At 45.6% G+C, this 12,331-nt stretch overlaps 1 protein-coding gene across 1 annotated transcript in view; it reads left to right on the forward strand.

Moving 5' to 3' along the window:
• Positions 1-11,309, forward strand: part of LOC134461725 (probable serine/threonine-protein kinase DDB_G0280133) — a 61,006-nt gene extending 49,697 nt beyond the window's left edge. The window contains exons 3-5 of the mRNA XM_063214601.1: positions 9,616-10,187; positions 10,302-11,117; positions 11,157-11,309. Of these exons, the coding sequence (XP_063070671.1) occupies positions 9,616-10,187; positions 10,302-11,117; positions 11,157-11,309 (1,541 nt within the window). The remainder of the gene's footprint in view (positions 1-9,615; positions 10,188-10,301; positions 11,118-11,156) is intronic.
• Positions 11,310-12,331: the final 1,022 nt, after the last annotated feature.

The raw sequence follows: 12,331 nt of genomic DNA on the forward strand, positions 1-12,331 counted from the left end.
GTGGACTGAGTAGACTCTTGGTTCAAATTCCTAGGCGCCCAAATCTCTGCTGATCTCTCCTTGTTGACAAACACCTCAGCTCTGGTAAAATGAAAAAGACCCAGCAGCAACTGCACTTCCTGAGGGTGCTAAAGAAATACAAATTAGACACGAGCTTACAGGTGACCTTTTACCGTTCCGCCATTGAGAGCCTGACCTCCGGCAGAGTGGCAAAGTTTGTGTTGCCTGTCTGTCTGTCTGCCTGTCTGTCTGTCTGTCTGTTTGTCTGTCTGTCTGTTTGTCTGTCTGCGTATAAACTAACTGTAGTCTCTGTTGCCTGTTGTCTGTCTGTGTACTCAAAGTTTGTATACTACATGCCCTTATAGGGTAGTAGTTTTCGTAGCACTATTGGTACAATCATTTATGAGTTTATACTGTTGTATGTACTGTGCACCTTGTAGGGAGGTTTAAAATCCTATTGTACTGAGTATAATGACAATGAAAGGATATATATTCTATTTCTATTTTACATATTCCATAAATACCCCTTAGTCGCGATTGGCAGTTATGAAGGTTGTGTTTTAAAGGCACCCCTTGCAGGAAATGGTCAAAAAAGGTACTGCAACTATGCTGCTCATTGAAACTGGGTTGCCTATTGCCAAATTTGATCTTTACACGAAAGTTTACTAAGTAATAAACACATATTTTCCAGTATGGTCCAAGTACAGTCATTTTTGCAGCTAAAAATGGCTATTTCTGGAAATTCAAAATGGCGGACCATGGAGAAGATAACTCTTTTCATGTATGAAAAGTGCAATTTTTCCAGTCATAATGAATACTTAGAGTTTGATGGTGGTGGTAAGTATTCATGAAAAAGGTAAAATTAGTGAATGGGCAGCATGGATTCTGGAAATAAACAACTAAAAATCTCACACAGTGTCCCTTTAAATCAATTTCAAGTCATTTTGATAATCATGGTTGATGTACACAGGTCTAGTGGCAAAATGGGCTTTTCTTTCTCCATATACCTTTTAAACTGAGACCACCAACACAGCAGTTAACTTCCACAGACATCTGAGCCAGCTCCCATTTGGCAGGAGAGTGCAATTTGCTCTGTGTGTGTGTGTATGTGTGTGTGTGTGTGTGTGTGTGTGAGAGAGAGAGAGAGAGAGAGAGAGAGAGAGAGAGAGAGAGAGAGAGAGAGAGCGAGAGAGAAAAAGAAGAGAGCAAACAAGCCGGGTGCCATGGAGTGAGTTTACGACCCAATCAGCAAGCACTATTTAGTGTCAGAGAGGCAATAGCTCTCCATCTTGCTGGTCAGGACAGGTCTGCTTAGCTGCTTTGCATTCAGCTGTGGCGTGGAGGCCGAGCTCCTGCAGAGCAGATCCTCTATTGACAGCCCCATTAAAGATTAAAGGCTCCGACTTTGAACCTAACAAGGCAGGGAGGCAGCGGCAGCGGTGCAGACTTCCACCTGCATGCAAAGTAAACATTTTGCAGTGTTAATTTCACACTCAGGGGGACCGTTTTAACCCTTTATAAGGCACACACATTTCAACTCCCGAGTGAAAAAAAAAAGTTTGTCAGGCTCGAGGCCACTGTTGATTGGTCAAATGTCAAGATGTCACTATTTGGTTGAAAGCCAGAGTGGTCCTCCTGCTTAATTTGATATCACCAAGGGTGTACAGCCTTGTAGAGAGGCATGTCAGGGGCATTTGTTATAGGTGCGCAACTAATCGGAAGTGCTGAAATATAGTGACTTGCCCTGTGTTAATTCAACACTTAAACTTACATAGGCCTACACGATGTTAAATCTTCAAGTTAGACATTATGTGTTGCATTGACACCGCAACATTTACAATATGACCATTCCTAGGAGTGATTTCAGCAGTCTGTGCTTAGATAGGAGATAGTGGACCAGTGTATAACATGGCTATTACTCATGGAGAGCCTCTGTTATAACCAGGGCTTTGAACCGTTATTTTTTTCCAAACGTTCCGTTCCGAACAGAAACGGAATTATAACGTTTCCGGTTATGGGTTCCACCAATAAACTGACGTTCCCGAACCGGTTAGAACAAAAAAAATATTGTTCCCGGAACGGTTAATTTCGTTCCTGTCAGCTGATTACTCCCCATAGGCCTAATTGACGTTAATTAACCAAGAAAGACGGAAGTGCAAATGACTCGGCCTACATTCCAAACTGTTTATTCAAGAGGATGAAAAGAATATCCTCCAGAATTTTGTCATTGGGACGACCTAAGCGGAGAAGCAGAGAATAAACCTCAATGATGAAAATGTGTGCTCCACGCTGACTTGGGTCACGGGGAGCGCTATGATAGACATTGTGAGTTTGTGCATATTTGAAGCGGCCATGGATGCCCATAACGTATTGTATGACAGTGGTTTCTCTTATTTAAGATGTGGAGTGGAGACTTTGTAATCCACAGCTCTAACTCCATTCAGTGTCTGATGTCACACAGGATGTGAACCTCAGCTGTCATGGTAACAGGAAAATAAGTACTTTTTTTGTTTTGTTTGAGGAACGGTATTAACCGGTATTAACCGGTTACCATTATTTTTAAATAAGTGTTCCCGTTCCAGAACATAAAAAATAATAACGTTTCCGGTTTCGTTTCTGTTCCCTGTAAAATACAAAAAGTTCCCGGTTTTCGTTTTCGTTCCTTGAACCGGTTCAAAGCCCTGGTTATAACCTTATTCTCAGCAAAATGGGAATGACAGCACTGTGGCTAATACTATGATGTAATTAAGCCTTTTCAGCAAACTCCGAGTAGGAGTGAAGTAGGCCGATCATATCAACATGAAAGGGCCACATCAAAAAACAGTATGTTTTCACAGCTATAGTTTTCATGTTATCCTATTTCAATATGCATTACCCCACAGCAATACAAAGTATTTGTATTGCTTTTGAAGCTCTGCATCTGTGTGAATTGGACAGGGTTTTTCTGCAGCCATGTTGTGTCTTGAAATACAGTACGGTGGCCCATTAGGGACATACCGTACCGGATACGCTTCTAACTTTCACTGTGACATGTTACTGTAAATAATAGTCGTGGGTGGATGTTGGAAGATTAAAAAGCTACCATAGCTATATAATGCACTTGAAAGCATACTGTACATGTTGGACATTTTTTTGTATTTTCATAACAATAACAACAACAACACATAGGTTTGTGTAGCGCTTTTCTAGACACTTAACCACTTAACTGCCAAAATCCGCTGGCCGGACGCATAAGACAGTATAACACAAAACACAAGACACATACAAAGACATACAGATTTTGTACAGTTTGTCACGAGAAAGTTTAACAGGACTAAATGAATTCTACACCTTGCGCCTTTAACAAAGCAGCAACCCAGGCTTGCACCTGCAAAGCTTTTCTTTGAAAACTAGAGGTCTCTGGAGTAACAGTATACATTGCGCGTAGTGCAGTTCTTTTTAATTCAGACGATAAATCTCCTTTATGACCATACAGGGGAGTTAGACAATAGATCTTGCAATATACTTGTATAAAGATTTTTTCCGCCCTCTACAGTATCTCATTCAGTTCCATTATTAATGACATAGCTGAAGCTTAGTTGCAGATATGCACATCTTTGTGTGTGTGTGTGTGTGTGTGTGTGTGTGTGTGTGTGTGTGTGTGTGTGTGTGTGTGTGTGTGTGTGTGTGTGTGTGTGTGTGTGTGTGTGTGTGTGTGTGTGTGCGTGTGTGTGTGTGTGTGTGCGCGTGCATGCGTGTGTGTGTGTGTGTGCTTTTTTCCTCTGTTAAACCCTTAGCAGCAATGCAATTTTTCAACATAACAGAACAGAACCAATGAAGTGTTCCTCCTCTTGTCTTGTGTTGAGGTGCTCTGCATTGTCTAGATGAGCAGGGCTGTTAGCCTAACATACAGAAGCCTGAACACAAACCAAGACCATAACCCCTTTAGGTGCTACGATAGTGCGTTGTAATGGCTTGGTGCAAGATCTCATAAGAATGTGTATACATGTAAATACACTTTGTGTGTGTGTAAACCACAGCTTTGCATGTTTCTTCATGCTCTACAATGCCCTGTGAGAGTTCAAAAAAGGGAAAAATCCAGGCAACTCCAGGTGAAAAAGAGGAAGTCCATTAAAAAGCCTTTATTGTCATAGGGCTAAAACATGATTAAAAAAGCCAACATGTTTCGACCGCACTGGTCTTCATCAGGGCTTTGAAGTGCGGTCGAAACTGGTCACTACACAGTAAATTTGCCAGTGTTAATTTTGCAGTGTTAAGGCTTATTAACACTATTGGAGTAATTCCAACACCAAATGGAGTGAGATGCTCTCCAGTGTCAGTGACAAATGAAGTTGTTAAATTGTGTGGAGTTAGAAGTACTCCAGAGAGCCCCCGCCTCCTCGAGGTGATGGAGTTTGTCTGCGCCATTGTATGCCCTAGTAACAGAGAACGTAAAGAAAACGTTTGACTTTTGGTTCTCTAAAGGTTGGGGTTATTACCAAACCAAAATCTACCACTTACAAACGTTCCCTTTGGTTACAGTAAAAACCAAGCAGCCATTGGTTCCGGTTCGGTTCTGGATACGTTTCGGATACGTCATTTTTGGTTCTGTTTCGGTTCTCACTGGGTTGCCAGGAAAGTTTAATTTTAGAACGATATATGTGTGGTTCCCATTCCATTCCCTCGCCGTTCTCTCACTGTACTTTTATTGCTTTTCATGTTTGTTCCCTCATCGTTCTCATATGGTTCCCATAACCTTGATGGTTACATTATAGGTCTGGTCACGTCTGGTTCCCTAGACGTGCTCCTGATGTTCCCCCAACTTTGTTTATACTGTGTTGTTCAGAGCATAAGCAATGATGACTGTCCACCCGATTAAATCATATACGTCTACATATTAGTAACAGTATTTCCTCCAGATTTAATTTTGTTTAAATTCCATTTCATTCATTTAACTCAACTTGGTTGGGTTGATCTAAGGTTTGGCTGTGCACACAACATCACACAAAAGATGTGTTGAGTGAAAGAAATAACTTGAGAACTTGTTACACCTTTGCCGGTAACAAGCAGGCCCCTCACAACCAATCTGTCAATCAGCGCCTGGCCAAACCTAATTACCTAGGGCTGGTATATCATGATTCAATTGCTTGCACCTGGAAAACTCCTAATCAATCTGGTCACATGGTACTCTTGAGCCTGTATATAACCCTGGACTGTCAGAGTGTTTTAAATATTTGCCTGCCTGCCTGCTGGCTGGGCAGCATGGCACAGCATAGCGCTTGTTTACCTGCTTTGCAAGCAAGCTAAAGGCGCTTTTGGCTTATGGCATTTGTTAGCTACATCTTGTGCCTTGCTTTGTGAGCTAGTCAGTAACAGCACATGTTACATTGTTTGCTCCATTGTGACCTTGATGTTTGCAAGCAAGCTAAAGGCGCTTTTGGCTTATGACATTTGTTAGCTACATCTTGTGCCTTGCTTTGTGAACTAGTCAGTAACAGCACATGTTACATTGCTTGCTCCATTGTGCACTTGATGTAGATGGTATGGATATATTTTAAACTTCATTAAGGAAAACATTTGGTATTAATCCCTACTAGATTGTGTTCATACCTGCTCAGCTGATATTTCTCTCACATTGTGCTGCAGTGCAGCATAGACTGATATATAAAATATAGACATTTAACATGTTTTCAGCAACTTTAAACATTATCTTAAGAGAGCAGTGTGGCAAACTGATGCCAGGCGCAGGGTGTTTCAGTCATGGTGGAGGATGGGAGGTGCTTAATTACCATGATCAGGGTACCTCAACTATGGTGAGAGATAGTGGGGCAGGACCAAAACACATTCACAATAATAAACAAGGTTGGGGGAACATCAGGAGCATGTCTAAGGAACCAAATATGCAACCAACAAGGTTAAGGGAACCATGGGAATGGCAAGGGAACAAACATGACATGAACAGGAATAAAGTGACGGTGAGAGAACAATAAGGGAACGGAATGGGAACTACACATATAACATTCTAGGAACGAAAATTAAACTTTCCTGCCAACCAAGTGAGAACGGAAAAATAACCAAACATGACTCTCTGGGGACGTACCCAGAACTAAACTGGAACCAAGGGCTTGTGTTCCAGGAACCTTCTTAGAACTAAAAATTGTTAGTAGGGTGCTCCCCGAAACTGCTTTACTCTTTATAGTGTTAGCTTAACACTATAAATCTAACACCAGTGTTTAACACTGATCTGGAGCAGGACCAAATAGACACTAGAACAGTGTTAATTTTAACTCTTTAAGTGTTATTTTAACACTACACAATTTACTGTGTATCACGACCAGTGCGGTCGAAACTGGTCACTATCACTAGTGTGTTGTCATGGCTTAACTCGCCTCGACCGAGCTCAACACAGGTAGCTCACATCGACATGACACGGCGCTGCACCCATCCTCCTCTCTCACCTTGTGCTTCGCTGAGGGGAACATCTCTGGGGTTTGGTTATGTAATTAAGTTGCAGCTCGGCATGCAGAGAAGCCCGTGCTTGCAATGCACCCTGGGTGTCGGAAGCCAAGCCAAGCGTACAGAAGAAAAAGCTGGCAAATTACATGACAAGGGAAAAACGAGCTAAGCTTGTACAGTCCATATCGCATACAAACTATTATCACATGCAGGGCTAAGACTAAGCTTACATGACTGGGCAGTAGGGCTGTAACGATACACTCAACTCACGATTCGGTTCGTATCACGATTTTTGACCTACGGTTCGATACACCCCACGATTTCTGAAATGCATCTCCACTGAAGTTTGGAAACACTATCACATCAAATCATAAGGTTGTTTTCTGGACTAATGGGTAATAAAACTTTGAAAGGGCGTATCACGATACTGCCTCCTTGTATCACGATACAGTATCGTGACTCTGTGTATCACGATTTCTCAGTTCGATACAATATCGTTACAGCCCTACTGGGCAGCATAGTGGTTACAAAGACAGAGACGTTTTTTTTGCTCAGCTTGCATGTCCCATTTTGTTTCAGGCATGGAATAATAATAATAAAAAAACTTTCTCTATCTCTATTCCATCTATAATAAAAAAAATCCATCTCCCATTCAGGAGGGAACATGTGAAAGAGCCGACCAGGGCTGGACTGGTGGAGAAATGGGGCCTGCATGGGCACTTTTGGCTTAAAGGGGCCCCTCATTAGCGGCGCAGAACAGACTCACCGGTGGCCCCCGCATCCTCGTGGGCCCCTATTTTCAGAAACGTAAACATTGTGTGGAAAAAGGGGCCCACGAGGGTGCGGGGCCCACCGGGAAAATGCCCGCTATACCAGATGGCCTGTCCAGCCGTGGAGTCGACTGTCTCTGCTAGCTTCATTATTGAAATACCGGTAGCTACTGTGTCTCTCCCGCCCAGCCGACCTGGTGCTGTGCTCAGCGCCTCGACTTTGCAGCACTTTTACAGCACCACTGTGGGTGCGTTCCAATATGCAACCTGGCCTCCTCTACTTGTGCGTTACAATATGCAACCTGGACTCCTCCACTTCCACTCATACCAGGAAGTAATATGTCATGATGACATCACTGACAACAGCTTTATATTTCAATATCTTGCAAAAGCTCAATTGTAATTTCTCATTTGCAATTGTGATGGTGAATGAAAAACAGTCCCTCAAAAGTTGTTGTGGCCAGGAGGCGGAACGAGGAGACAAGCACAAGTGGAGGAGGCAAGGTCGCATATTGTAACGCACTCTGTGGGTTGGAAAGGCAGGCTGCAGGCAGGACTCAGAGAGATTGTCGGTACCAGGAGGATGGAGTGAGTGCTCAGAGAAGATTGAATTTTTAACCTGAATGGTTGAAAATAGGTGCGTGGGGCCGGGCGGCATAAGGGGTCCTTTTGTGCTCTCAGGCATTCTCTTCACAAAGGTGGCACCAGGGCCGGGTCAAGCCTTTACGGGGCCTTAAGAAAAATTTCATCCGAGGCCCCCCATACCATCAGCATTGGATGATTCATAAGCTTCATTTACTTGGAGGGTCTGGAGCTAAGGACATAGGTAGGATGTCTGTAGTGTACTCATTATGTACTGCACTCCTTGGAGCAAAATTGATCAAGCAGAAAGCCATTTATCACTGCATTAGTTTCACTTCAAAACTATTACTCTTCATCATTCTGTGTTTATTGTAGGGTTTTTGCAATTAAAAGTGGTACGTGAAAATGGTGCAGAGTTCATTTCTTCTTCGAACTTTCCTGCTCATGGGGGGCCCCTGCTGGCGTGGGGGCCTTAGCCATTGCATAGTTCGCTTATGCCTCGGGCCGGCCCTGTAGTGACACGTTTCAAATCATTTACTGGCTCTGGTATGCTGTACATGTGTCTTTTGAAGAAGATGCTTCCTTTGGTCCTTTCATGTGGAAGCCAAGTGCTCTGTTGTTGAAGATAATTCAAGTAAAGATGCCCTGAATGTATATTATGTATTAGCCTATGAAAATGCTATTGTGTATTTACAGGCATTAGATCAGTTGAGACTTCAGGAGGACGACATCTAAGCTTCCTCTTCCTCCTCCCTTTTCATCTTTCCCGTTCCACAACCTTCATCCTCGTCTTTGTCTTCCCTCCTCCTCCTCACTTTATCCCTTCCTATGCTGCCTCTACCGCCTTCTCTTCACTAACTTGTGCATTTTTGTGTGTCAAATATGTGCACTCATTTGTATATGCGTGTGTGTGTCGGCAAAAATACTGAATGAGAGCAAGATATCACAAAACATGCAGACTCAATGCAAAAGAGTGTGCTCAAGTTGGGTCTCCTAAGGGGGCGTTGTCCCCTACTTCTTCTTCTCTTTTTGAGGTGCGCTACCGCCATCTACAGCGCTAAGGGGACTTCATTGATTCTCAGCCTCAGGACTTCGAAGGTCTCCTAATCGAAGGTCTCCTAAGGGGGGCGTTCACCCGACATAAAGTGGATACCGGAAAAGAAACAAAATGGTGCTTCTTGTTAGATCCACTTTCTTTGGTGTCAGCAAGGAAATATGGTCTCTCTCTCTCAGTTTGTCCGACTCTCAGCAGGGAAACACTGGACCAGCCGATGCCCAGGGGTGGAGTGCCGCTCGTCTGGGTCAAAGAAATCCAAAATGAAATTGTCCTTCAGTGTAATGGATACCTTCTGTTGACTGTAACTGTAAAAAAAAAACATGATTTTTAAATTGTTTCAAGTGAATGGATGACAGCCGAGGCTTTCGTGAATTCACTGGAAAAAATAAATAAATAAAGAGTCATGTTTTTTACAGTTACAGTCAGCAGAAGGTATCCGTTACACTGAAGGACAATTTCATTTTGGACGTCTTTGACCCGTCTGTGTGTGTGCACTGTATGTGTATTTTCTGTGTTCAGTTCTAACGCGTGTGTGTGCGTGTGTGTGCGTGTGTGTGTGTGTGTGTGTGTGTGTGTGTGTGTGTTTGCTTGCAGGTAAATACGTGTACCAGCCAATGACCAGGGTAGGAGTGCTGCTCGTCTATGTGTGTGTACTGTATGTGTATTTTCTGTGTTCAGTTCTAACCTGTGTGTGTGTGTGTGTGTGTGTGTGTGCGTGTGTGCGTGTGTGTGTGTGTGTGTGTGTGTGTGTGTGTGTGTGTTTGCTTTCAGGTAAATATGTGTACCAGCCGATGACGAGGGTAGGCCAGCTTCCCAGCACCACAGTGCCTCCGCACCCGTCCGACCAGACCGACACCGTCGACCTCTCCATCTCGCTGACGGACCGCTTCATGCGCATCGCGCCCTGGTTCCGCCCCCCGCCCGGGCCCGAGGCGGCCCGCTACTGCGTCATCGCCGACCTGTTCGTGGACGACTACGTGGTGAAGCGCATCAACGGGAAGATGTGCTACGTGCAGCGGCCGCCTCCCATGGTGCCCGTGGACATGCAGCCTCCGCCACCAGCGCCAGTGCCACCGCCACTACCCAGCATGCAACAGCAGCAGCAGCAGCCACCGCAGACACCGCACCAACACCCACACCCACACCCACACACGCAACATGACGCACAACCACATCTGCACCCGCATGTTAGCAACCCAAACCCACAACAACAGGGGGTTTACCCTCACCCGCAGCACCCACCACAACCTGACCTCAATGCCCAACATCAGGGTGTCTGCCCGCACCCACCACACCCACACCCACACCCACACCCACATGAGAACCCACAAGAGGGTGCCCACGTGCAGCCGTACCCCCATCCCCAGGACAGCCTTGCTCATCCTCGCGCCCAACAACATTGTGCCTACCCCCACCCCCACCCCCACCCACACCCAAACCCAAACCCAAACCCTCAGCTCCAACCTCACCACCCCCACACTGCCCATGCCCAACAGTGTGCCCATCCTCACCTCCAGCAGTATGTGGACGTCAACGTCCACCCATACCCGCAACACCATCATGACCACCACCATCAACACGCCCGACAATGTGACCGCCATCCACACGCCCGACAGTGCCCCCGGCACCCTCACGCAACTCCTCCTGCCCCTGCTCCCTCCCCCTCCACCTCCCCCTCCCCCTCTAGGTCCCTCCCTTCACCACACCATCAAACCAATCAGAAGGAGCAGCAGCGCCATGCGGCCAATCAAAAGGAACGACCGCAGCGCCATGCAACGAATCAAAAGCAACAGCAACAGAAGCATCACACTGTCAATCATGTGAAGCAGCAGAAACAGCATTCAGCCAATCAGAAGGAGCAACAGCATCATTCAGCCAATCAGAAGCAGCAACAGCATCATTCGGCGAATCACGTGAAGCAGCAGCAACATCATTCAGCCAATCACGTGAAGCAGCAACAGCAGCATCATTCAGCCAATCACGTGAAGCAGCAGCAGCAGCAACATCATGTAGCCAATCACGCGAAGCAACAGCAGCAGCAGCAACATCATGTAGCCAATCACGCGAAGCAACAGCAGCAGCAGCAGAGGCATCCAACATCCAATCAAAAGGAGCAACAGCTGGAGAGCTCCGCCCCTCTGGAGGAGGAGCCTAAAGCCAAAAACGGCCCCAAAATGGACCACTGCTCCTCCCCCTCCTCCTCCGAGGACTCTGGGATCAACGCCATCGGAGGGCACTTCCTGGAGTCGTGCGAGGAGGACTCGTGTGAGGAGGTGGAAGAGGAGGTGGTGGTGGGAGTGAGAGGGGCGGAGGAGGAGGAGGAGGAGGAGGAGGAGGAGAGGCTGAGCTCTGATGGGAAGTCTAGTCCGGCTAGCTGGGACCAGGATCAGGAGGAGTGTGGCGGACTCCTCTCGCCCTCCAAGTCCCTCGTAGAGATCATAGAGAACATCGAAACCACCGTCTGACACATGCGCACGCACACACACACACACACACACACACACACACACACACACACACACACACACACACACACACACACTCGCACACACGTGTGACAGGACAGACAGGAGACCTACAGTCTTAGCACACAAACACACGCACACGCGCACACACACACACACGCTCACGCACACACATACACTCACACACACTAAAGCACACACACACACACACACACACACACACACACACACACACACACACACACACACACACACACACACACACACACACACACACACACACACACACACACACACACACACACAAACACACACACACACACACACACACACACACACACATGATTGGGTGGTAGTTCACGGGAGAAGTAGCAAGTATTGACTTTCTGTCACAAAATCCAACCATGTTGTACACCTTTTTAAAATGTTCACATTATTGCACTGTCCAACCAGATTTTTCACAATTCCTAAGAAACGTTGCCCACAAAGACTGAATGTGCAAGTTTGTTTTTTTTAAAAGATAACAATTAAACTAAACTGCTTACATGCTGGTGACTAAAAAGGATCTCTTCAAAAGAGGACACCAAAAGGATTTTTTTTCTTGTTTTCTGACTTTTTTGCTCTTTTTTGAGTGCACTGCCCCCCTGTCCTCTTCTCTCCATGTTGTTGGCCCTCCCTCTGCTGTGTTAACCTGAATCTCTCCAGATGATTGGATGCCACCTTACTCCCCGAACATTCATCTAAAGCAGGGGTCCCCAAACTAAGGCCCGGGGGCCAGATGCGGCCCGCCATGCCCCTTTGACCGGCCCTCCACCTCTCTGCACCTCACCATTTACACTGGCCCAAAGAAGCAATCCTCACAAAAAAATAATGCTAAAATATTGTATCTATTGTATCACTCAAACTGTCAATGACCATATTTTTCTAACCTTTCCTTGCTATTTTTACATGTGAAGTACTCACTTCTTTTGCAAATCGCTTGTAATAATGAACTCTTTTGTGCTAGAAATTATGGCTATAAC

The sequence above is a fragment of the Engraulis encrasicolus genome, chromosome 13 (assembly GCF_034702125.1).
Source record: "Engraulis encrasicolus isolate BLACKSEA-1 chromosome 13, IST_EnEncr_1.0, whole genome shotgun sequence".
Classification (NCBI taxonomy): domain Eukaryota; kingdom Metazoa; phylum Chordata; class Actinopteri; order Clupeiformes; family Engraulidae; genus Engraulis; species Engraulis encrasicolus.